The sequence below is a fragment of the Musa acuminata genome, chromosome BXJ1-11 (assembly GCF_036884655.1).
Source record: "Musa acuminata AAA Group cultivar baxijiao chromosome BXJ1-11, Cavendish_Baxijiao_AAA, whole genome shotgun sequence".
In the NCBI taxonomy this organism is placed as follows: Eukaryota; Viridiplantae; Streptophyta; class Magnoliopsida; order Zingiberales; family Musaceae; genus Musa; species Musa acuminata.
The window spans coordinates 26653050-26678139 of NC_088337.1; the positions used below are offsets into that span (position 1 = coordinate 26653050).

Consider the following 25090-nt stretch of genomic DNA (forward strand, 5'->3'; position numbering starts at 1 on the left):
GAACACTGCAAGTGTCATATCTTAACAATTTTTTAGGTTAACGAACCTTGTCCATCTTACTCTCACAATGGGTGCTATTTGTTATGAAAAAACTGGCTGATGCTCACAGCATATTCAATAAACTTATGAAGATGGGAAGATGTCATACCGTAGTACAATCTTTGCATTCTATCCCTAAGGTGCATGATCCATCATTTGGTTGGCAACAAGGAGGCTGAGAGCAAAATAATCATGTAAGCATATAAACTAGTTCAAGGATGATACATCTCATAGAAGTTTCTTCTAATAGTAATGATTGTCATAAAAACTAGTGAACACCAAAAAAAGAGAAATCATCCACAAAAATTGAAATTTTTGACAGAGTTCCCATGCTGTTCAATATTTAGCCAATGAAAGAACATGTAACTGCTAAACAATCAGATCGTAGCTATATTTACAAAGTACAAAGTACAAACAAAAACAAGTCAGCTCTAATCTTTTTCCCTGAATAGTTGACTCTAGCTAAATCAATAGGCCAATATTTAGTGACAAACTAGCACCCGACTGGCACTGTCAGAAGGGAATCTGGAGTAAGTTTACTGATTAAAGCCAAATCTAATCAAATTCGAATAAATTTGTGTATGGTATATTATGAACTAAGTGCTCTTTGCTTAATATGATTGAGTTTATGCCAGTAAATAGAAGCTATAGATACATGATATATACAGCAACCATGGTCAGCTATCATTGAATTGAAAATATAACAAAATAGAAGATCCAAACAACTAAAGCAATTGCTAAACAAGTTCCTTTACTTTAGCTTCAGATAAATAAAGCTGAAGGCCTAGGCATGGTGAAAGGTTTTCAGTTTCAGGTACCAGACCTGTGCCAGTTGGGACTGGTACGTAGTCTAGTCCTTTTTTGATGCTCTAACACATGGGCAGAAGGTGGCCAGCAGGGCCAGAGAGGGGTAGGTGCTGGAGCCGACGGGCACTATGACAGGTGATGGGCATGGGCAGACTGAGAGAGAGAGAGAGAGAGAGAGGTCCTGAGGGCTGTGCGTTGGATTATTAGAATTAAAAGAAAACTGTTCACTTCAAAAAAAAAGAACCAGGCTAATCAGATTGTAAGCTCTATTTTCAAAGTGGACCACTGGTTCAGGATGGTCTGCATGCCAGTAACCTGCGCATCAGTATGTACAAGGTGGATTGGTAGAACCATGATCTCCACATTATTCCTTTATGTCGTGATACAACAATAAATGCAATGAGCTACACCATATGTATAAATCGATAATCTATCTACATCCAAGTGTAAGAACACACTCCATATATGTACACAACAACAAAACTACAACGAGTGAATAGGGGAACTAATAAGCTTACTGGTAGACCTAGTAAGATCAGTAAAATCATTTTTACTCTGAATATCATAAATACTCAATTGCAAAGCAAGGCAAGTTAAAAAGCCATACAACCTGATCATCAGGAGGGCAATAGCTCCCATTCACAAACTCCCGACAGCAACTAAATGCATCTGGGGATAACCATATAAGAAAATCATCAAGCCATGAAGCAGCAGGTTTAGCGATATAACTTGATGCTGGTACCAATGATGCTTTTGTAATCTGCTTAAGAGTACATCATAGAAAATTTTAATTAGGCAATAATGGTTTGCCTAGTTCAACATGATCACTAGAAGCAGACACTACAACCCCTTAAAAATCAATGAAATATTCAAAGCATAATTGGCATTTAATTTAGGTTTAAGTCAGTGACGAGAAAATAATTCATTAACAGATATGTTGATTAGTTAATCCTCAAGAAACAGAATAAATTGTACCCTACACCCATCAATGCACTAGTTTTATCTGTAAGACAAGATTATGATGATGAAAACAATCAAACCTCATTCAAAAGAGAATTTGAATCACATTGGCTGATTGAGCATATTTGGTTTGTATTTCTTGCTTCCAAACTGGAAAAAGAAAATTAAAAAATAAGGTTCAAAATGTGATGACTATCCTATGGCACCGTTAATTAAAGCTAATGAAAAAAAAAACCTGTAGTTGAAGTCCTTTACAACAAAGTATAACGGTGGTCCCACTCTGAGATACTTTGCAAGATCATCAAAATAATCCTGAGAATAGCACAATAGCAATCATGTAATTAAGTTGAGAACAATGAAGATTGAGTATCTTGCTTCGCCAAGGTAAGTAAACATAGATAATACTCCTTGAGTGCACCTGGAGATATGAGTTACGAGGAAGGACAACTTTCTGCTCCAAACCAGGTTGAACTCGAGTACATAGTGCCTTACATATTCCAAGGAATAGAAAAGAATCAGTATCCACATAGGAGAAACTAGTTTTCATTTGTTGATTGTTAGATAGCAAAAATAAGATCCAGATACACAAGTTTGGCACCATGGATCATTTTTGTTGCAATACATCAAAGGAAATCAAATTATTACAGTTTGCAGTCAAGAATTTGGAAAAGAACTTGCATAAAAGATAGCATAAACAGAAGATAAATGTATGAATACTTGATGACAAAAGAGAAATATAGCAATGTCCAACAATAAAACAAAAAACACGACAGCAAACAAAAAAAGACATTGGAAAAAAGTCAGCATATACACAAATTAATTATGTTTGCATTAGGTTAGTTACTGGAGTCTTATTATTGTGACAAATTTCATATGTTTTATAAACAGCACCAGTTCATTAATAACAACAATGTACAAAAGGAGAAAACAAATTAAATTATCTTGAAGCAGACATGCAGAGGTCCGACACTCTTCCAAGCAAGTTAAAATCTAACTCCAACATGCTAGTGAGAGGTTTCTGTTAACCAGAGATTGTTTACTTTATGATAGGAAGAAAGCCTGCACCAAACAACTCCTTTAAGGAAACTTATGAACAGTCAAAGAACAGCAGTCAGAGAAAGGCTTACCAGAAATCTTGTACATGATTTATCACCAAAATATATAATAGAAAAATTGGTCCTAATCTTAAGGAGTTGTTTGAAAGAGTATACACGAGGGCTTACTGTGCAGGAAAAAAAGACTGGCATACAAGGAACCATGTCACCTGTCTCACTGTCTCACCTGTAATATCACTCTCCTATTTTGTAACAAGACTAAGCCATAACAACAAACAAATTATCCTGTTGCTGTTACCAACAACTGAAATGAATCAACTAAAGTCTAAATATCACTATACATGGAAACTTGCACCGCTCCACCCAACACTCAATATGCATCAGCCGATGACTGAAAACAACTCTTCACCTAACACCTCTGAGAGTATCTAATCCCTTTCTAATTGTTTCTTGACACAATGGTAGCTTGGACCAATTTGTGACTTGATCTGACTCAACTGAACTAAAATTTCTTTTAAGTCAGAATAAGCAACCAGCACCCATCTCTGATCTTAGATTAGGATATTTCTACAGTGCAGCACACCAATCAGTTCTTCACTCTCATTTCATCAGTTCACCTATTTTATCCTCAGCTCAGGCACACTCCTTCCCATGGTCTGACAAGCATCCAAAGGCTTATGAGGTATGTCCTTTTTGGGTCTCTCTCTCTCTCTCTCTCTCTCTCTCTCTCTCTTGCTTACATTCTCTCTTTTATTTTTAACTTCACCCCACCAGCATGCCAACATCGACACAATGACATGCTGAACCATGCTGACAACACATGCCAGTCTATCTGCAAGACGACATTGAAAATGCAGCATGTGAGCAAATATCCTAAGTTTTAAGTGGAGCATTATCAATACTAGGTTTTATGAATCCAAAGATCCTTGTATGGAACAAGCAAACTAAAAAGAAGAAAAAAAGATAGACCACTTTTGCTTCAAAAACTAAAGACATTAAAAAGTTCATGATATCAGCTGTTAGGCTCAATAGTTAAAGATCAACAATGTGTATCATTTTGGACTATCAAAGATTAATCTCAAACTGTGTCCTATAATTACCTAAGTGCCATACGTCTGTGAAGTTTCAAGGCACATCTGGATAGTATCATATCAAGCTAGACAACAATTCAAGGCAGTGCCGTAGGCATCCACAAAAAGAAATCCAAAAAAAGGCACCGTAGTCGTCCAGAATTTAGAGCTAATCATGGAAAATGGTGTCCTTTCAAGGCTTCTGTGCAACAGTTGGGAGTTGCTGTAACTGCCTTGGGATAAGGAAGCAAAAACAGAAAGAAACTCGTACATAATTATTTGCTGAAAAAAACTCAGCAGCATAATAGGAATTCTGACACTGAAAAATACAAATATGAAGTTTCAAAACAATTTAAACAATAAATAAAGCAATAGAAGTAAGAACTTCAGTATCGTAAGCTCATGTAAGATATCCAAAAAAGAACACAGCTTACTGTCAATAAGATGTTTGGTTTTTTCCATAATGACCCCATAAAGGGGCTAAATCATGTGCCAATCTATAAATCCAAGAGGTGTTTTGATGCACAGTAGAACATATAATGAGCAATAAGTACTAGTAGTACACCACATGAAAAAAAAGGCAACTGCAAACATTGGCCAGTATCGTACAAACCATAAACCTCAACCTTTAAACAGTCTTTTAATTCCTCGGCACAATTTACAACATGCATAATGTCTAATTTTATTGGAAACATTCAATCAAAAAATGTATCATCCAATAAGAGACTATAGCTCTAGTGATGCAGTTCTTCAACAACTACCAAGTAACTAAATCAAAAAATTATACACAGCCTATACTGTTATAGAGTAACTCACAATGCTTGCAAAAGCAAATCCAACAAAGACAGCTATTACAATAATTTTAACTCCCCAAAGGCTAAGAAGAGGTGCATGAACTTCCTGCAATATATCAATGGAAATCCAAGGAAATGGTTACTAAAATCAGGAAATACTAACCAAAGACCAAACGAATTCAAACTGGAAATAGAAATGTACAAGCCCAACATTATTTATATAAAATTTCTTAATCTTTTAAAGGTGCAGCACACATTCAAATCATAAACTGACTGGTAATGTAACAAAAGCATACATAAATGAAATATATTTAATAAAAATGTGATAGAAAAGTGATTTTAACAACAAAGAAATTGGTGAATCAGATTTGAACAAATTTTCTAGATACTCAGTCATCCTATTGTAGATTCATCATGACAAATTATAGGCATATTGTTCAATGAAACCCATCTGGACAAGGAATCATCACTACAGTTGGTTGTCATAGCCAACAAACTGCTACTGGCTAACAAGAGGCTAAAGCGAGTGGCGAACAATGAGTGGCAGCAAGAGGCTAAAGGCACTCACATTCCTAACGTTTTGATTAACCGGGTTGGCGCAGACATGTTTTGGTGGGTCACAGCAGACCACCCAAAATGGGGGCAATTCGCATACTAGTTCATGCTCGGCCCGAACTAGTACATACCATCCATTTCGTACTGGTCCGAGCGAAACATCCTTGAATACTACTTTAGGATAGAGTAAAAGTTGAAATAATTTTTTTTATTGAGATTCAACAAGGGGTCATGTACTTTATAGAATTTACAAAAGATTGGAATGATAGGATGATTTTTATGCAGTCCTTACATGCAATATAATTCAAAGTTATAAAATTTCAAAGATTTATTTTATTCCAAGGAATAGATTCAAAATTAAACTAAGGAATAACAAATATAAAAATAAGGGATTTATTCATAAAATTTGTGAAAATATCAACTAATCCGAGGGTGACTTGTTGCAATCTAAGACACAAAAAGAGACAAAGATATGGAACTGAACTAATTCTGTCAATTGATTTTTTCTTGCTGTCATATTTTGTAAAATTGAAACTTAGGTATGTGTTTCTCAACGTATGTTGCAAAAGAAAGTGATATGATTCACAGTTACTATTTGATGAATTTCATATTTGAAGCTGCAAAAGTCAAATCCCCGCAGACTCCATGAAAGAGTGATATCCTAAACCACTACATGAAAGGTCAGCATGATCATGATCATATTAATGGATTTATATATGTATCTATACATTCAAAGATAAGTACATTGACTAGGGTATGGTTACTCCATTGCAATCAATGAGTCTGAGATTTGAGTCACCAAAACAACCTCTCTATATTAGCATGGCTGCATATATTGACCCTCCCCAAATCCCACGTTGAAAGGAGCCTAGTGCACTGGGTAAATACATTAGGTTTGAGTTGCACAAAGAAAGTGTTTTCTCATCAAAGTTGGAAAAGGAAAAAAAGGAAAGAACTTTGAAGAGAAAAAGTAGTAAATAATTCGGAAAATAAAAGTAAAAAAACAAAAGAAGAACAAATCATTATTCTTGACTGGGAATTTGAGTAAGGAGTAATTCTCTGTTTGTAGGGTTTTTCAGACAAACTTTTAAAAATCAGAAAGAGTTTAAATCTTTTATCCAGTTTTTTCAGAACATCTTAAAAATCAGAAAGAATTTAAATCCTTTATCCTTACTAGGAATTCGAGTAAGGAGTAGTTCCTTGTTAAAGGGATTTCTGAATGAACTTTTAAAATTGGAAAGAATCTCATTATCAGTGTGCAAAATGCTTTTTGCTTCCACAAATTCAGTTTTCATCTAAAGGATTGTTCACACTTGCTTGGAGGTAGAAGAAGTAACCACAAAAAAGCAGAAAATCATGTCGCCATATATTGGGAGCAAGAAATAAGCAGCATGCTTTCCCATAGTCTAAGTCAAGATTGGTTTAACGTTTGGTGTCAAAAAGAGAAAAAAAATTTGATGTTGACAAACCTAAAGGAATAAAAGAAAGGAAATTAAAATTAAATCTAAACACATGTCCACTGATACAATTGTCAAATAAAAAGGAAGTACAAGACTATACCTTCATATAACGTGCAAGCAACCCAGGATCTTCTTTGACAGTACCTAAACATGTGTAAATTTACAATATTTCATGTGGAGTATGAAAAAGTTAGCAAGAGATGCTTGTTAATGACAAAAGATTGAGACAGTCACCACTTATTATTACACACCTTCATCAGAGATCTTGCTTGATTGAAGTTTAATACATGGAACACAATCTACTCTGTCATCTTCAGCTCTTAAGAAGTCAAAGATTATCAGCGAGACAAAAGCTGTTACTTGCAAAAAGAAATCCAATAACACTGCCAGTGCTGCACAAGAAAAGTCATAATTAATTTAGACTCGCATTAAACTTCTCAGGAAAGAAAAGGAGGTATGACAATCAGACCAGCAAACATGGAGAAAACACGGCATGCTGGCATTGGTATAAAACTACCAACAGCAAAGGCCAAAACTTCAGACAAACTAGCAAGGGTGATGGATGGCCCAACTTCCACAAGTGCATTACTTATCCGTTCTTCTAAAAGCAACTCACACGGTTGGCGTTTGACAGCATGGACAAGGATACACATGTTATCCACTCCAACCTGGTACATATCACAGATGACAAGCAGTAACTAATAATAGTTCAAAAAAGCAAATACTGAAAATGGCAAAACTGAAATAACATTGAATGTTTTGCTAGCTCACAGAATGTTAGTATTAAAACCATAAAATAAGGGGAAAATGCTATGAAAATAGAAAAAATGTATATATGCATGTTAATTATTTGGACTCCAACTTTTGACCAGGAACCCCATTTTAACAGCATTAACTGTTTGAAGAAATGAAATTTTGAGGAACTCAGTATATAAAAGACAACAAAAAGGAAAAATATTTAATTTCAAGAAGTGAATCTAGTGGTGACCATCTTCCATGGATTCAACAGTACCTTCTAAGGAAACTATGTTTTGGTCCTCGAATAGATAATATGAGATGGTATCATGGTACAAACCTTATAATGGCCCTCCACTACAAGCCTTATGTAGATGGGGATCTGGTATTTTCTGAGTCCTTATATAAGGAACTACAAAAGAAATTTTCTCAACAAAGATGTGAATTAGGAAGGATTTCTCACAAGCATAATCAAGTGTGACAGTTGGAGGTTTTTTGTAACTTAAAAAAGAGAAATTTGGGGTCTATCATTGTAAAGGTGAATATGCTCATACTATGTTAAATTCAACAGGTTCCATATTCATGAAATATGAATTCTCACCAGCTGAATGTGGACAGAGAAAGGTTGTGAACAGAGAAAGAACACATACAGTGTTGAATGAAAGAAAATATTTGTCGATATTTAAATCATCCTATAGAGTTAGTCGCCATATAAAGGATTTCACCGGAAAGTGGATCAATTTCATGCTTACTCAATAGAGCACTTTGAATCGTTTATCACATCAACCTCCATTCATCAAAAGAGAAATTTATTGTGGATTTCAAGCAAAAGATATATCACCATTTCAATGATTTGGAACTGATAAAGCCTACCAATTGTTTTCTCCTGACTCAAGTTCTTATTTAGGTAAAAGGAAAAGTACATTCACCATATTTCGGATTAGAAAGTTTTCAAGCATAAAGTATTAAAGATTTATGTCCTATATGCACATAAGAAAAATGTAATGATTAGATTTAGAATAATCAAGGGGGTAGGTGGAATCAGAATCTTGCATACCTAGTGAAAAACAATAATGCTCTAATGTGGAGAAGATATTAAGTCTCACTAATCAGGAATGATCAAACCCAGTTCAAGGCTTAAGCCATACTCCAATTTAACTCAACCCCAGTTCGAGTTGTACTTCAGTTCAACTCAACCAGAGTTCGAGTCAAACTCTGATTCAGTTCCAATTTGGTCGAACCATGCTTAAACTCAAATCCAAATTTAAGGGTCAAATTGAACCCATCTAGCTCAATCCGAGTTTGACTTGGATTGGAGGGAGAGTTGGCCTCATAATTGGAAGTCAAGTTGGACTCTTACTGAAAATCCAACCTAGCTAGGAGTCCTCACTCACTCAGCTTGGAGTCCTCTCCTCCAAATCTATAAAGCCAGGGGTGCGTTAGACTCAATGAAGCATCAAAAGCCTGCAACAACAACTTCATCAGCAAGGAAGACATCAAGAAGCCAACCTTCAGCAAGCCCTAAGGAGAGATCAACAACCAGCCTCCAGCTACCTCTAAGGAGAGATCAATTTCTTCATCCATCCGCAGCCTCTTCTTCCTCAACTCTAGCAGCTGCGGCAACTCCAATAGAAGCTACATCTACCAAGAGCCTCAAGAAGAGATGTAGGCGGTTGAGGAAAGAAAAGGAGACAGCTCGAGGCAACTACAGATGCAACCTGCAGCCTCAAAGATGTCAAAGTTTATGCATGAGAAGTCCGAACTTTATTGCTTATGAAGTACTTTCAATAGTTCCGTGTTTAGGTACTTAATAATAACGAAATAGATTGTTTTCCCTTTTGGAATATCGTCTTCCTGCAATAATCTTCTCGAATCCTTGGTGAGACGTAAATCTGCTAAGAGAAAGGATCAAAATCATCGAGTCCTACTACCAAATATATCACTCACGCAAGGTTTGTCATCTCATACCAAGCATATTGATCTACGGCTGAGCCGGTCCATATAGATTGGTACCAGTGTACCGATAAATGGTACATCGATATATACCGAAGTGTCACGGACTTAGTTGGTTTTGCCTAAGTCATGCGGCATCCTTGCCTATCCGTCCGCAAAGGTCAGTCTCCCCGAAGCCTCCCATGATCCCTTAGGACCCACAAAAGAGAAAACGGGTTAGAGAAAACGCCTCACTCGGGACCCACAAGCAAACATTTCCGAGAACACTTCATAGACAATGCAAATTACAAACAGACTTTACAAACTCTAAACAGTTGCACAACAAAGGGTCAAAATAGTCCATTACAGACCGAAAATCTCTCACAAGTGTCCACATGACACAACCTTTATTTACAAGCCTAAAGTGGCCACCAACCCAACTAAAATGAGACTATTAAGCCTTCGGTCATCCCTTTACATGCTGTGCAAAGCATGAACATACCAAAAGACATGGACATACATAAGCATTACATCAAATATCCTGTTTAGAAGTTTGTCCGTGACATTCTCCCCCACTTATTCCTTCGACGTCCTCGTCAAAGCCTTTGCCGACACTGCAACTCCTTACCTTTGCTAAGTCTTCAATCTTCTGCTCCAACTGCAATGCGCCTCCTGGCTCCCAGCTGCTCTCCGCTGCTGTTTTTGAGTAGTCGAACCTTTGATCCGCCATGCTGCTTCCACCATTCCACGGATTAGCCCTCCCTTGAGTCCGATCTTTATATCGACTCCAAGTGTGCCTTCATTTGTGTTGTTTTGGGTTGCTCCCCCACTTGATCTCGCAATGCATCGACCAATGTATTATCTCAAACGAGATCATGCGACGACTCCTCACCGCTTGCTCGGTCCATTGAGCTTCGTAGAGTTGTTGTTTTTGAGGTACTCTTCCTCAACATGTGCGATCTATTGCACATGATTCTCCTTCTGGAGAACCGGGATCTATCCCTCCTGGATAACTATCCCGTTGGAGCAACATCTCTCTACGCTTCTTTCTCTCTGAAAGTTTCGGAGACCACCATCCCCTTGGATTACTCCAATTTGCTGAACAAACTGTGCATTGTTCTACCTCCTGCAAACGCACTTGCTAGGTTGTGACCTCACGTCAATACAAACCCCGATGCACTACTTAAGGCCTAGCAACATGCTGAACTTGCTGCACACTTCAGCCTCTTACGGACGTATCCTTCACATGCCAAAGAGAAAGTTTTAATGCTCCATGGCGTCGAGTTTCGGTCGCCTTGGGATGGCCGCGAACATTCCATCGTCCGCATACAAGCCTATGCATGAGTACCGAATTCTTCGAGTTAGTAATTCTCCTCACCTCTGTGAGCTTTGCACAACTCTTTCGGTCGCTGAGCAACTCATTCCACCTTGCATGGTCTCATCCTTTACCAAGCGTCTCGCTTGCCTTGAGCACCATCAAGTATAGTTGTCAACATTGAGCCGTAGTTCAAACTCGGCCACCCCAACTTTTGTGCGCTCCACATTCTTCCAAGCTTGCCTATTCTCGTGGTGCCTCTTCCGCGAAGGGTTGGCATTCCTCTGAATGCCAATCTCAGATGCCTGCTCCTCCGAGCGACTCCTTTTCCCTACATCTCTATGCCCGTTTTCCCCCAAACGGTAGCGCGTGTGCTGACTGCCCTCAATGCAGCCCCCTTAGGTCCCCCATGTTTGTATGCTAAGTGTTTCTATGAGTGCTTGTCTCGCTCTAACACCATTTGTCACGGACTTAGCTGGTTTTGCCTAAGTCGTGCGACACCCTTGCGTGTCCATCCGCAAAGGTTAGCCTCCCCGAAGCCTCCCATGGTCCCTTAGGACCCATAAAAAAGAAAACGGGTTAGAGAAAACGCCTCACTCGGGACCCACAAGCAAACATTTCCGAGAACACTTCATAGACAATGCAAATTACAAACAGACTTTACAAGCTCTGAACAGTTGCACAACAAAGGGTCCAAATGATCCATTACAGATCGAAAATCTCTCACAAGTGTCCACATGACACAACCTTTATTTACAAGCCTAAAGCGGCCACCAACCCAACAAAAATGGGACTATTAAGCCTTCGACCATCCCTCTACATGCTGTGCAAAGCATGAACATACCAAAAGACACGGACATACATAAGCAGTGCATCAAACATCCTGTTTAGAAGTTTGTATGTGACAGAAGACTTAAAGAGGAAGGTGAATAAGGAGAAGAGGGATAATCAGATGGTGATGAAGGAACAGGAGAAAGAAGGAAGAGAAAGGAAGAAGAGGATGTAGTGGAGGAAGAGGATAAAGGAGGAAGAGAATGAAGGAAGAGGAAGGATGAGAAGAGGTAGTGGAGGAAGAAGAAAAAACAAGATGAAGGAAAAGGAAGGAAGAGGCGAAAACAAAGGGAGAGGAGAAAGAGTAGAGGAGAAGAGGATGGGAAGCATGCCTAAAATCAATCGTTTTGTATCACTTCGAGCAAAATCAAAATCCATGCTCTTAAGCATGGATTGTGGTACCATTTGATATGGTACAAACCAAGGTTTTTAATTTCATATCGTACCGACATTTCGAGCTTTGCTCGATACGGTATGGTACGGGAGTACCGAGTAGTACACTAGGGTGTACAGCTTTATATATATATATATATATATATATATATATATATATATATATATATATATATATATATATGTATGTATATATATATATATATATATATATATATGTATGTATATATATATATATATATATATATGTATGTATATATATATGTATATATATATATATGTATGTATATATGTATGTATATATATATACATATATATGTATATATATACATATATATGTATATATATACATACAAGAGGCGTATGCTACCTCGGCGACGTTGCCTCCTTTTCTTCTCCTCGTCAAGTCAAACGAGGAGAAGAACACGATTTCTCCTCGTCGGTGTTCGGTGAAGACGTCGAACACCGCAACGTCTCCGGCCTTCGGCGCGACGCGACAAGGAGAAGAACACGGTCTTCTCCTCATCTATGGCGTTCGATGAAGACGTCAAAGGTCGCAGACGTCTCCGGCCTTCGGCACGATGCAACGTAACAAGGAGAAGAATGCGGTCTTCTCCTCATCTGCGATGTTCGACGAAGACGTTGAAGGCCGCAGACGTCTCCAGCCTTCGGCGCAATGCGACGAGGAGAAGAACGTAATCTTCTCCTCATCTGCAACATTCGACGAAGACGTCAAAGGCCGTAGACGTCTCTAGCCTTCGGCGAAGGATGCGGCGAAGAAGTCGAGCCGTCGTCTCTTCGTTACCTCCTGGATCGGTATCATTGAGGGAGGGTGGCGCCGGATCGAAAAGCGTTGAGGTTTTGCCGATTCTCCCTCTTCCTCTCCACTCTCACTCTCACTCAATATCATTCTCACTTTTTCTCACACTCAATATACCTAATCAGATATTAGTAAAAATCAACCTCATGATTTAGATAAAAGTGGGATTAGAATTTGAGATCGATCAAATTGCTCTCCAATTGAAGGTATTTGACTTCTTTCTATGTTTATTTATCATTTCCTATAATGAGAGGCTTATTTAGGATAATTAAGCATGATTAAGACCATTCTCTTATGTTTAGGCCTAATTATATCCATTCTCTTATGTTTAGAGATAATTAGGCCCAATTAAGGTCATTCTCTTATGTTTAGGTCCAATTAAGATAAAATTCAATTTTTTATCCTAATAACCGAGAATTTCTATTCATTTATGCTTAAATGCTCCTTATTCTTATTTAAACATAATTCATATATGAATAAATTAAGAATAAACCCTAAAATAGGGTTTTCTTGAATTTTGGGCCTTTATCCGGCCTGCTTTGATATTTCATGTTGACACGAAATGGCTCCCAAGTATACTGAGTGTAAACTTGCATGAGATTTGCCAAAGTAAATTTACCTTATGTAATATAGGTATCACATTCATAAATTATTCTGGGAAATATATATACTAGGCACATACCATTTTCTTTCTCTCAATCAAGAGCCCTAAATCTTTATTGATGCTAAGAATTGCCCATTAGGGCCAAAGGATATGCCAAACAAGTGAATTTGATAAGTTTACATGAAAAAGGCCCTTCCCTTAGTGCAGCCACAAAAAAATTAAGTTCTGCGAAGCTTCGGAACAAAAGGTTGAATTACACATGCAACAAAAACTTTAAAGAGAACTTGGCAATTAGGGAAATTCATTTTAGTTCAAAATAAAGAGTATGGCTACTAGCCTGTAAAGAAGATTCCTCATGGAACTAGGATTACTAGAGAATTTGTAAAATATACTGAAACTTAGATCAACAAAATACACGTATCTTTAAAGTTGAATTTGCACCTTTTTTATTATAAAGTGTTAAGCTAGTACTATGAAACAGAAGTGATAATGAAATTCTAAAAGGAAAGAACTTACAGCCAAAACAAGAAAAGGAATCACTTCCATTATGATGAGGGTAGACTTGATACCAATGGCACTATAGAACCCGACTGACCCAAGAACTGAGAGCATAACCAAAACTACTCCAGATAGGCCAAGAAGCAGCTGGAAACATATTCAATGGGTGTCACAGAAGATAAAAACCAAAATGATAAAGTAACTTAAATTGACTAGACTTTTAAGCTACTATGAAGTGTGAATAAATGAAAACATAGATGCCAACCTCCCATAGCACCCAAAAGTTATGTGCACTGCCTGAAAACTATAAATTTTATGTAAATGTACAAGTATCTAAAACTTAAAGGCCATAAATTACAAATGCCAGGCTGTCACATCACAAAAGGCAAGTTCCTTCCCATAGGCATAAGTCACTGCTCACAGTACATGAATGGCTGTGTGTTGCTCCAAAATGTTGAAGCACAAGCAGTGTTGATTAAGGCCAGCATATCCTTGTGCATCAATAAAGCATTCATGCTAAACAAGCACATCAACATAAATTAGGCTTGATGCAAAGAAAAATTGATGGCACACACATAAAACCTAGCATTTAATCACAATATAGTATCAGAGTTTTACTTGTATTCCATGAACATGTATATGCATTACTATCACTTGAGATTAAAGAGTTATTTGAGCGCAGTCATATGAAATAAATATCTAAGGCGAAATAGAAGAAATAAATAGGCAATGTTAGCACAAAATGAACACATTTGACCAAATTACCAGGTTAAAAGGTACTTTAATGTGTTGGGTTTTTGTTACAAAACGAAAAGTACAGAGTTGGTTTGATTGGTTAACAGTTTTAATATGATCAAGGACTGACTTTTAGAGTTTATGACTTGTGCAAATAGGTGTCAGGCCAAGCAAGATGTGGTGATTAATAACATTTTGACTGCTCTCCTCAATTTTCCCACTCTTGTTATCTCTCTCACAAGACTCTTGATTATGTTTGAATTGAAAAAAAACTATGATCCTATCATTAATGTGATAAAACTGTACACTTTTCTCCATAAATTTGGTCAAAGAATAAACCAAGATCATTATCGGCGTGAAAATAAGACTAAGCAAACCGTTGAAGGCATATCACAAGCAAGACAATAACACAGATGAGTCAATTCAAGCACCAAAAGAGACTAAAATAGCAAGCAGGACTCTATTGATAAGTCCGAGCTATGACTAATCAAAATTATAAGGAAAACCCAAGATCACAGGTTATATGCAGGCCAGATAAGTCGGACGGTCAAATTTAGATGTTATCAAAAGTCAAAACTCAAAACTACTGAAGAGCAATTCCATATTAGTTAGAAACCTAATGAAAAGTATGCTTGCAGAAATAGACATGAGAGAAACGAACTACTACAGCTGTGACATCAGAAGAAGCACAGAGGAGGTACAAAGTTATTATTAAACCTAAGACAAAACTCAAAAAATTATGTAGTGTAATCATTACATATAGAATTCGCAAAAAGAAGAATTGTTTGCAACAGAATTTAAATCTTGGTGTTTCAGTAACCGATTGGACTGGTATGGTACCACCCAATATCACCAAAAATAAAATAATAAAAAAATATCAATCTGTATATACTCCAGTATCCTTGGTCGGACTAATAAATATATCAATCTGACAAATACCACCCTATATACTCCAGTACCCTTGGTCTGACTAATAAATATCAATCTGTATTGACCAATACATTCGAAATTTGGTTACTCAGTTTGCAGCCTCAACTTCAAATATTGTTCAATAAGGAGCAGGTCTAAGGATCAGCATTGCATTGTCATCATAATTTTTATAATTTAATTATTTTATTAAAAATTAGAAAAGAACAAAAGTGCAAAACTAAATCTCAATATTTGAAATTTTGAATATTAACATATAGAAAGCCATTTTTAGAAACAAAAAGTAAATCTTCATGCAACCAAATAACTTACATAAATAACTTAAAACACATGAGAGCAACAAGGAAGATTTAAGAAAGAAAGAATAAAGAATGATGATACCTTAGAAGAAACGAAAAAGGTGGACAAATGACCTCTATCTCCCAGCATGATGGATATGTAAGCAAACATTACAAGGTAGCTCACCTGTACTCAATTCATGAAAGATACAGCATAATGGACTTTTTCAGTACTTCGTGGATCTTTCTAGTATACATAGAGACTTTTGAGCAAGAAAGACGGAAACTGTTTACAATGGTACACTTACAATTATAGTTATCACATCAGCTGTACTTTCCCTTTTTAGTTCTTCTTGAATAGAACTTTCTGATGAAAAAGAAAGACTAAGATTTTGTGACTGCACCATTGGTACAAGCTCATCCTGTTATTGTTAGTACAAACATTGTCAATGTCGATCTAATATCACAACATAACAATATAGATGTTCCATTCCAAGTTTATCCACAATTACAAAAACAGCATAAAAGAGACATGAACACACAATAATGTGAACCAACAAGCAAGATGTACCCACAGAACATTGTGAATGTCTAAATATAAAATCTAGTCATTACCATAAATACCTGTTAACTGTAAGTTTATTTTGCTTTATAATATATACATCCTTATGCTGTTTTTTTCTTTCATTTAGATACGTCATAAAAGTTAAATGCTATAGACTTATATTTATTCCTCAAAAGTCAAAACAATGTGAATTAAAATTTGGCTACCACTTTCATGAATGTGATTGTGCCAACAGCTTATTTTGACCCTATATTTATAGTGCATGTGATGTGTGACTGACCTACCACTGATAACTAGGGTTGTAAGCATTAAGTGTTGTAATGAGATAAAAGTCAATAGACCAAGATGCTACTGTAAAAAGTAGCACTACAGCAACTTAATTGTTCAATTTTTTGTATGCTTAAGGCCCTATAACTTAACTGATGTTATGGACACATTAACTCTCAGCATAATGAGGAATAGGACTACTAACACAGTGACAGCAACATGGTAAAAGGCTATAGAAGTCCCATATCAGAACCATAGAGAAGGAATCTAGTATGAGAAAAATGCATAACAAATAATAAATTGAAAATGACAAAAATCTAGTATAACAAAATACCAGTTTACAGCAGTAGGTTCCATGTTCATGATAAAACATAATCCAATAATCATACTAGAGTCACCAGCAAAGAGATGACTTAAGAATACTGAAGATATCACTGCCTTAAAGAACTATATAGCATTATAATGGAATTCTAGACAAGGAAGATTAACCTGTATCAATCGAATGAAAGCCTTCTCCCAAGCAACAGCACTTCTGTACTCGGTGCTTGTTTCGTCAAGCTCATTGTTCACAGGATAGGTTATTACAAAAGTTGAGGCCTGTCCAGAAAACCGTTCAAATATTTATTTACTCATATACTTATCTGTCTAAGTTAGAGGCCTCTCCAGAAAACAGAAAGAAGCTAACGAAGTACCTCAGAGTAGTTATTTCCAGAAAATCCCCCTAATGCTGTGCTTGGATCAAGAGGAGCATGAAACGCACTCAGGCAGTTTTCGGCAGAAGAGAAATGCTGAAAATTGTGTAATCTCTTAATTATAATGAAGACATCAGCCAGACTCAATAAAAATAAAATTTAGAAAATTTTAATCTATTTGAAAAGCTTGTATTGACTCCAGAAAAGTATAACTGATGAATAAGATCCATGTAGCTGATGCTATATATTTTTTATCCAGTTGTTATCAAGACAGCACTTTTCATTCAAACCAACATAGAGCAACCAAAAGATTTCAGAAAAAAATATATATATATCAAAAATAGAAAAATTAATACTATAAAATATAGATTAAGGTAGTAAATGGATTAGTTACTAAAATCTGCAACTTAATAATCAAACTAGATCGCAGCTTATCCCCTTCATCCAAGCTATCACTAGTTTAAAGACCCACACCAATAGAACAATGGATAATATTAATAACTAAAATATTAGATCACTGAATCTGATCATAAATGGATAACATCATGGTTGTAGCTAACCTGGTTTTTACCATAATTGGATAATCTGATTAAACAACAAATCATATTATCAAATTAAAAATATAATTCATTTGGTTGAGGTCAGACTGGATCTCAAATCATCCCCAATCCATTGCCAGGTCTGCTATGAACAAAGTGGGTATCTACATAACACAACGAAATTTTATATGCTAAGTTTAAAGGTGTTACCTGAAAACAGTATTGAACATGGTCTAAACCACCATAAGCATCATAGTTCTGAGGATCCATTTTGAAATACTGGTCAAAAGAGAATCATATTTAGTAGAGTAAAGATGTCCATAGTTATAAAAACATATGAAACATTTAGAAAAGAATTTAACTTTACATTGAAAGGAAGAATCAATTTGAATTGACATAGATCAATGTTAAATACCACATATCCATCTAGATTGTTTTACCATTAATGTCAATATGAATGGTTACATATGGCTCACAAATTCTATCTTAGTTCCTTCATAGTTCCTACGGCTACAACTATCTAAGTAAATTGATGAAAAAAAATTCCAGCACAATGCACCTGTAGAACACTCTGAGTAGCACAATCTTTACCAAGAGGCTTCAGGCAGATATCAGCAAGGGAAACCATCGATCCAGAATAATTTGCACGAAGATCATCAACCTTTCAAAATTGGAGAATACAATTACTTATAGAATTGACTTTAAAAGCATTAGCAATTACATGTATATCAAGTACCTTCTTTTGTAATTCAAAAAGTAGCTTTAGATTTTTATCAGTAATGATATTGGGTGGCCTCTCAGCATCTGAACCAGAAATTCCTGCTAATATAAGCTGCAACAGAGAAATTACCCTAGTAACATGTGAGCACAAGCAGGAAACTGCTCAAATTAAAATGAGAAAGAATACAATTTTGACATATAGATTAATCTTTTGAGAAACAACACATTGATAATACCAACAAGAGAGACAAAACTTACTAGTAAAATGTAACGACCAAACAGACTACAAAACAATAACAAAAGTTCCAGTTCATACTTCATAGAACATTCAAACTAGAACGTTTAAAAAGTTGCACAATCATGGATAGACAAAAAGTAGTTTAACTTTTCATGTAGTCCAACCATCATGAGAATAACATTTGTTGTCCAACTTGTACTGGGTTCTAGAAACAAAAGATGCAAAATTTCCAGAACCACTGAGAGACAAAGGAATCAGGAAATTTGCACCTGTAGTTGAAAAGTTCTGATACCATCTGAAAAAGAAGCCACAGAAAAAATATATATATTCAGCAAAACTGTGTCTAGACAATGAATTGTGTTATTGTTCCATATCCCATGATAAGTTGAACATATTGCTCCAATAAAATACCAAGACAGGAATTATCCTCTAATGGTATGTTCTAGACCAACATAGTGTCACGGACAAAATTGTAAATGGGGTGTTCGACATAATGCTTATGTATGTCTGTGTCTTTTGGTTTGTTCATGCTTTGTACAGCATGTAAAAGGCTGGCAGTAGGCTTAGCAGTCCTATTTTCTTTCGATTAGTAGTGGACCATTTTGGACCTTTTGTTGTGCAACCGTTCAGAGCTTGTAAAGTCTATTTATAATTTGCATTGGCTATGAAGTGTTTACTGAAATGATTGCTTGTGGATCCCAAGTGAGGTGCTTTCTCTAACTCATTTTCACTTTTGTAGGTCCTAAGGGACTATAAGAGGTTTTGGGGAGGCTAACCTTTGCGGACGGACATGCAAGGGTGCCGCATGACTTAGGCAAAACTAGCTAAGTCCGTGATAGATGGTATCAGAGCAGGACAAGCACTCATAGAAACACTTAGCATGCAAACGTGGGGGACCTAGCGGGGCTGCGTTGAGGGCAGCCAGCACACACAACCGTTTGGGAGAAAGCAGGCATAGAGATGTAGGGAAAAGGAATCGCTCAGAGGAGTGAGCATCTGAGATTGGCATTCAGAGGAATGGCTAACCCTTCGCGCAAGAGGCACCATGAGGACAAGCAAGCTGGGAAGAATACGTAGCGGACAAAGGTTGGGATGGCTGAGTTTGAGCTACGGCTCAACGTTGGCAACCATACTTGATGGTGCTCAAGGCAAGCGAGACACTTGGTAATTGATGAGATCATGTAAGGTGGAATGAGTTGTTCAGCGACCGAAAGAGTTGTACAAAGCTCAAAGAGGTGAGGGGAATTGCTAACTCGAAGAATTTGGTACTCGTGCAAAGGCTTGTATGCGAACGATAGAGTGTTCGTGACCATCCCAAGGCGATCGAAACTCAGCGTCATGGAGCATTGAAACTTTCTCTTCAGCATGAGGATACGTCCGTAGGAAGTTGAATTATACAACAAGTTCAGCATGTTGCTAGGCCTTAAGGGATGCAACGAGGGCTGTATTGACATGGAGTCGTAATCTAGCAAGTGCGCTTACGGGAGGCAGAACAATGCACAGTTTGTTCAACAAGGTAGAGTAGTCCAAGGGGATGGTGGTCTCCGAACTTTCAAAGGGAAGGATATGAAGAGAGAAGTTGCTCCAACGGAACAGATACCTTGGCGGGATAAGTCCTGGTTCTCCAGAGAGAGAATCATGTGCAACGGACCGCACATGTTGAGGAGTATCTCAAAACAATTCCACAAAGCTCAACGGACCGAGCGAGCGACGAGGAGTCGTCGCATGATCTCGCTTGAGATAATGCATTTGGGAAATGTATTGCGAGATCAAGTGGGAGAGCGACCCAAGGCAATACAAATGAAGACACACTTGGAGTTGATATGAAGATCAGACTCAATGGAGGGCTGACTCGTGGAATGGTGGGTATGAGGACCATCATCAACTCAATGCAAATTGAGGAGCGGAGCAAATTGGGTGTAACTTGGCAAAGTACCCAAGCCGCATGAAGGGAGCCAGCATAGAAGATGAAACATGGAGCGAGGGGCACAGAGCTTTCCTTGAACAGAGGTCAAGAACATGAACTCTTACAGAGGCAAGATCAGGATCATGTTGTTCCATGGGTCCCTCATTATGATGCCAAAAACGAAGAGAGCTTTGAGGCACATGTACCTTTTCTCGAAGAAGCATTTGATGGAGGAACCAAGACGACTCAACTTGCGGAGGCGAAGTTGGGTTCAGAAGGTCTTGGCACGGGGCAAGAGGACGCGGAGGTGGGTACTCTTGAAGAATATGCCACAGTGCTGCCATTCAAGTTGCCATGAAGGAAGTGGTGCGCAGCGGAGATTGTGCTGGTAGGGGCAAAGGCCCATGATCCAGACAATGGTGCACCAATTTCAGCGAAGTCGGTGGACTTCGAGAGCTACTAAGCGATGGATCATCCTAGAGCGGTACTTCGTTTAGGTGTGACCCGAGAGCGGGTGGACGAAGGTCGATTGCCAAAGGAGTGAACACAATCGAAGGTGGAAGAGGCCCTACGATGTGTTGGTAGAGGCCACACATAAAGGGATCATAATCCGAGTTCATCCCACAATGATCAAAATGCAATAGAGACTAGTCCCGTGATGGAACAGTTCGTGGCAATGTGATACACACGAATCTAGTCCCGTGATGGGCTATATCATACGAAGGTATGATCGGGAGCTATTGGGAGCTCCACTTCGGTGAACAACACGACGGCAAGAAGGGCTATGGATTCAAGGAGTGAAAGCCATGGTACCGCAGAGGCGGGTCTTCCATGCCTGCATCGAATTTTGTATTGGATGAAAGCCTTGGTCATCAGCATACGGGGGCTGTGTACCACTGAGAAAAAAGATCGAATGCAAGTACCAATGAGTCACATGGGAGGGACTTGATTATGCATAGGTATGATCAAAGCGGCTAGAGAGTTGGACTACTCCAGAGCCCATATTCTTTTAAGGGAGCCCGGCAAGTCAGAGGACAATGCCGAGTAAACGAACATTGCTACCAAGGAAGCTAAGAAAAACAGAATCGGTGTGAACCTTACAACATGTGATGGCAAAGGCCATGCATAGGAGTTGTAGTCTGTCTTTCCATCGACCAAGGGGAATTGCTTTAAGAACACAGAAGTGTTTAAGCAAGGGGTCGAAAGGCGAGGAAGCAACGACGAGTCCAGAGGGACTTAGCTACCCAAAACCAAGCATCGGTTAGAATGAAGGTGGACTCAAAGGAATGCCACAGAGACAGATCTACCGATCGTGAAGAAAGGGATGCAGATGCGAGGCGACGGATAGTAGGGCCATGGGCATGGCAACATCATGGTACTGTAGAGGCGGGACTTCCATGAAGTTTTCGATCCCTTACTCTCATTGAGGGAGAGCGCTTGGACATGAAAGGGGTCGGGGAGGTGGAGAATACAGAGGCAAACTCCAAGTACCGAGACAAGGCTGAAAGGCAGAGGCCAGGGAACTTCGTAAGACCAGTGTCTATGAGCTTCTCATCAAGATAGCCGAAAGTGGAGGACTTTGAGTCGATGTAAGAGTGCACAACCAAGGAACGAAGCAGGCAGTACGCGATGCTATACCTTTGCTACTTAGTGGAGTAGGCGGCTGGGTTGATGGAGATGATGGTACAATCCCAGAGGCGACCAAAACTATTAGAGACTTACTCCAAGTTGGGGTGAAAACTTCCTGTATTCCAAAAATTCGATAGCATTAAGAAGGTGAATCACAATAACTAACTCAACGCAAGGAGTACAAACACTTCAAGTGCTTCAAAAATGTGAGTAAAGAGCAGGCGAAGGCCGGTAACCAGCTCGATGCATAGAGTAAAACCCCTCGAGGAGGCGGGCGAAGTCAAGTAACCTTTGTCTTCTCAACTCTTAAGAAAATGGGCGAAACCGAGTACCCCAATTCTCTTATCTATCCAGCAGAGAGGCTCTGCACAAGTTCAAAGACCCTTCGAAGAAATCTAATGAAAGACAATAGTTGTCAAATCCTCACCAATGGTGATTAGTGCTACTGAGAGTAGATTATCTGCTTTATTTCCCAACAGAATACCAATCGAAAGCGGAAGTGATGCGAACCTACTTGGAAGTGACAACTAAGTGAAAGAAGAGTCGATGGGCAAATTTTGTGAAGAAAGACCCAAAAACTTTAAAAAGTTTGCGAGGCGATATTCGTTAAAGCTCCAACAAGCATCCACTCAGTTCAAGCAACATGAGGCATTTGAGAGACTAACGCATAATAAGGATGGTCTTTTCCTTCATCTGAAGAATCCGCAGGAACCAACAGGGATCAACACAACTCAGCCAACCCCACACTAGATTCAGAGTCATTCGCGAGTTGAAGCAGCACGGCGGATCAAAAGTTCGACTACTCAACAACAGCGACGAAGAGCAGCTGGGGGCCAAGAGGCGCATTGCAGCTGGAGCAGAAGATTAAAGACTCAGCAAAGGCGAGGAGTTACAGCGTCTGCAAGGGCTTCGATAAGGACATCAAAAGAATAAGTGGGGGAGAATATCGCGGACAAAATTGTAAATGGGGTGTTTGACATAATGCTTATGTATGTCCGTGTCTTTTGGTTTGTTCATGCTTTGCACAGCATGTAAAGGGTTGGCAGTAGGCTTAGCAGCCCCATTTTCTTTCGGTCTATAGTGAACCATTTTGGACCCTTTATTGTGCAACCGTTCAGAGCTTATAAAGTTTGTTTGTAATTTGCATTGGCTATGAAGTGTTTCCTGAAACGATTGCTTGTGGATCCCGAGTGAGACGCTTTCTCTAACCGTTTGCAAAGGCTTCGACGAGGACATCGAAAAAATAAGTGAGGGAGAATATCATGGATAAAATTGTAAATGGGGTGTTCGACATAATGCTTATGTATGTCCGTGTCTTTTGGTTTGTTCATGCTTTGCACAGCATGTAAAGGGTTGGCAGTAGGCTTAGCAACCTTATTTTCTTTCGGTCTATAGTGGACCATTTTAGACCTTTTGTTGTGCAACCATTCAGAGCTTGTAAAGTCTATTTATAATTTGCATTGGCTATGAAGTGTTTGCTGAAACGATTGCTTGTGGATCCCGAGTGAGGTGCTTTCTCTAACCTGTTTTCTCTTTTGTAGGTCCTAAGGGACCATAGGAGGTTTCCAGGAGGCTGACCTTTGCGGACGGACACGCAAGGGTGCTGCACGACTTAGGCAAAACCAGCTAAGTCCGCGATATTAGTCCATGTATACTGACTAACAAGGTTCGCAATACCATACCGTACCGGTATTTCGACCTGGGCTCGGTACCGGTACGGTACGGTATACCGAGCGGTACACCCAGGTGTACCGAGTACTGTAGCAGTGTACTGTAGCACTCGGACCGGTAACAAGTGATCTGTGTACCGGCAACCTGTCGGACCGGTACGTACCGCCCGTACCGGGCGGTATAGTTCGGTACTGTAGACCCTGCTGACTAATAAAAAAGAGCATAGGCCCAATGCAAGCCAATAACAAACAGTACAAGTTTGAATGGATGTAAGGCAACTCAAAACCGATGGGATTAAGTTAGTATATATCCCCAGTCAATCCTAGAATCAACCAATTGATTGTATCGAGGACTTAACTTTCCCTATAGTATACTTTGCTACCAAATTATTCCACCTTGCACTAACATGTAAATCAACACAATAATCCTTGCTGCTAGTTGACATGCTACTCAATGTGATCTTAGTCTTACGTATGAGACTATGAGGCATTGTCTGGTTTTAGACAAGGTATTGAATTTTACTCTCGTGACATCTGGTATCAATAAAAAGTACATAGCTGATGTAATAATGTGGTAGCAGTCATCGCCTCATCGTTGTTCACCACTTGTGTGGTAGGAGGGACCTTAGATAAGTAGGACCACAGTATACAACTCCGTAGGATGTACTGCACCTAAGCTATGGGTCTCATTACTACATTGTTATTGTATGCTATCCGACTCTGAAAAGAACGAACAACTATCACCATACATTTGTAAGTAGGAAGACTGAGAATATGAAGAACCACTTCTAAAGTAGTAGGAACAACTATCATCATACAGCTGTAAGTCATAAGATCCAAAGTAGTAGGAAGACAGAGAATATGAAGAACCACAGTCTATCTTGATATCATGTAGACTCTGCCTCATATTTCACATGAATCAATAGCCACAATTCTTCCTTCTCTTTTATCTTTGCTTTTAGACCACAAATGATCCACATGGATCCTCATGCTCTGTGACATGCATCCTAGATGGCATGGGCGAAATACTGCTCCGTAGTCTACTCTTCATATGTT

At 38.5% G+C, this 25090-nt stretch overlaps 1 protein-coding gene across 2 annotated transcripts in view; it reads right to left on the reverse strand.

Moving 5' to 3' along the window:
- Nucleotides 1-25090, reverse strand: part of LOC135597411 (uncharacterized) — a 64110-nt gene that overhangs the window by 11995 nt on the left and 27025 nt on the right. For both annotated transcript variants that reach the window (XM_065090324.1, XM_065090325.1), the window contains exons 12-28: nt 18608-18703; nt 18431-18532; nt 18082-18150; nt 17333-17428; nt 17130-17237; nt 16117-16230; nt 15912-15995; nt 13887-14015; nt 7210-7408; nt 6992-7132; nt 6841-6884; nt 4748-4831; nt 2225-2293; nt 2042-2118; nt 1887-1956; nt 1457-1606; nt 149-214 (exon numbers count right to left, since the gene is read on the reverse strand). In XM_065090324.1, the coding sequence (XP_064946396.1) occupies nt 149-214; nt 1457-1606; nt 1887-1956; nt 2042-2118; nt 2225-2293; nt 4748-4831; nt 6841-6884; nt 6992-7132; nt 7210-7408; nt 13887-14015; nt 15912-15995; nt 16117-16230; nt 17130-17237; nt 17333-17428; nt 18082-18150; nt 18431-18532; nt 18608-18703 (1698 nt within the window). The remainder of the gene's footprint in view (nt 1-148; nt 215-1456; nt 1607-1886; nt 1957-2041; nt 2119-2224; nt 2294-4747; nt 4832-6840; nt 6885-6991; nt 7133-7209; nt 7409-13886; nt 14016-15911; nt 15996-16116; nt 16231-17129; nt 17238-17332; nt 17429-18081; nt 18151-18430; nt 18533-18607; nt 18704-25090) is intronic.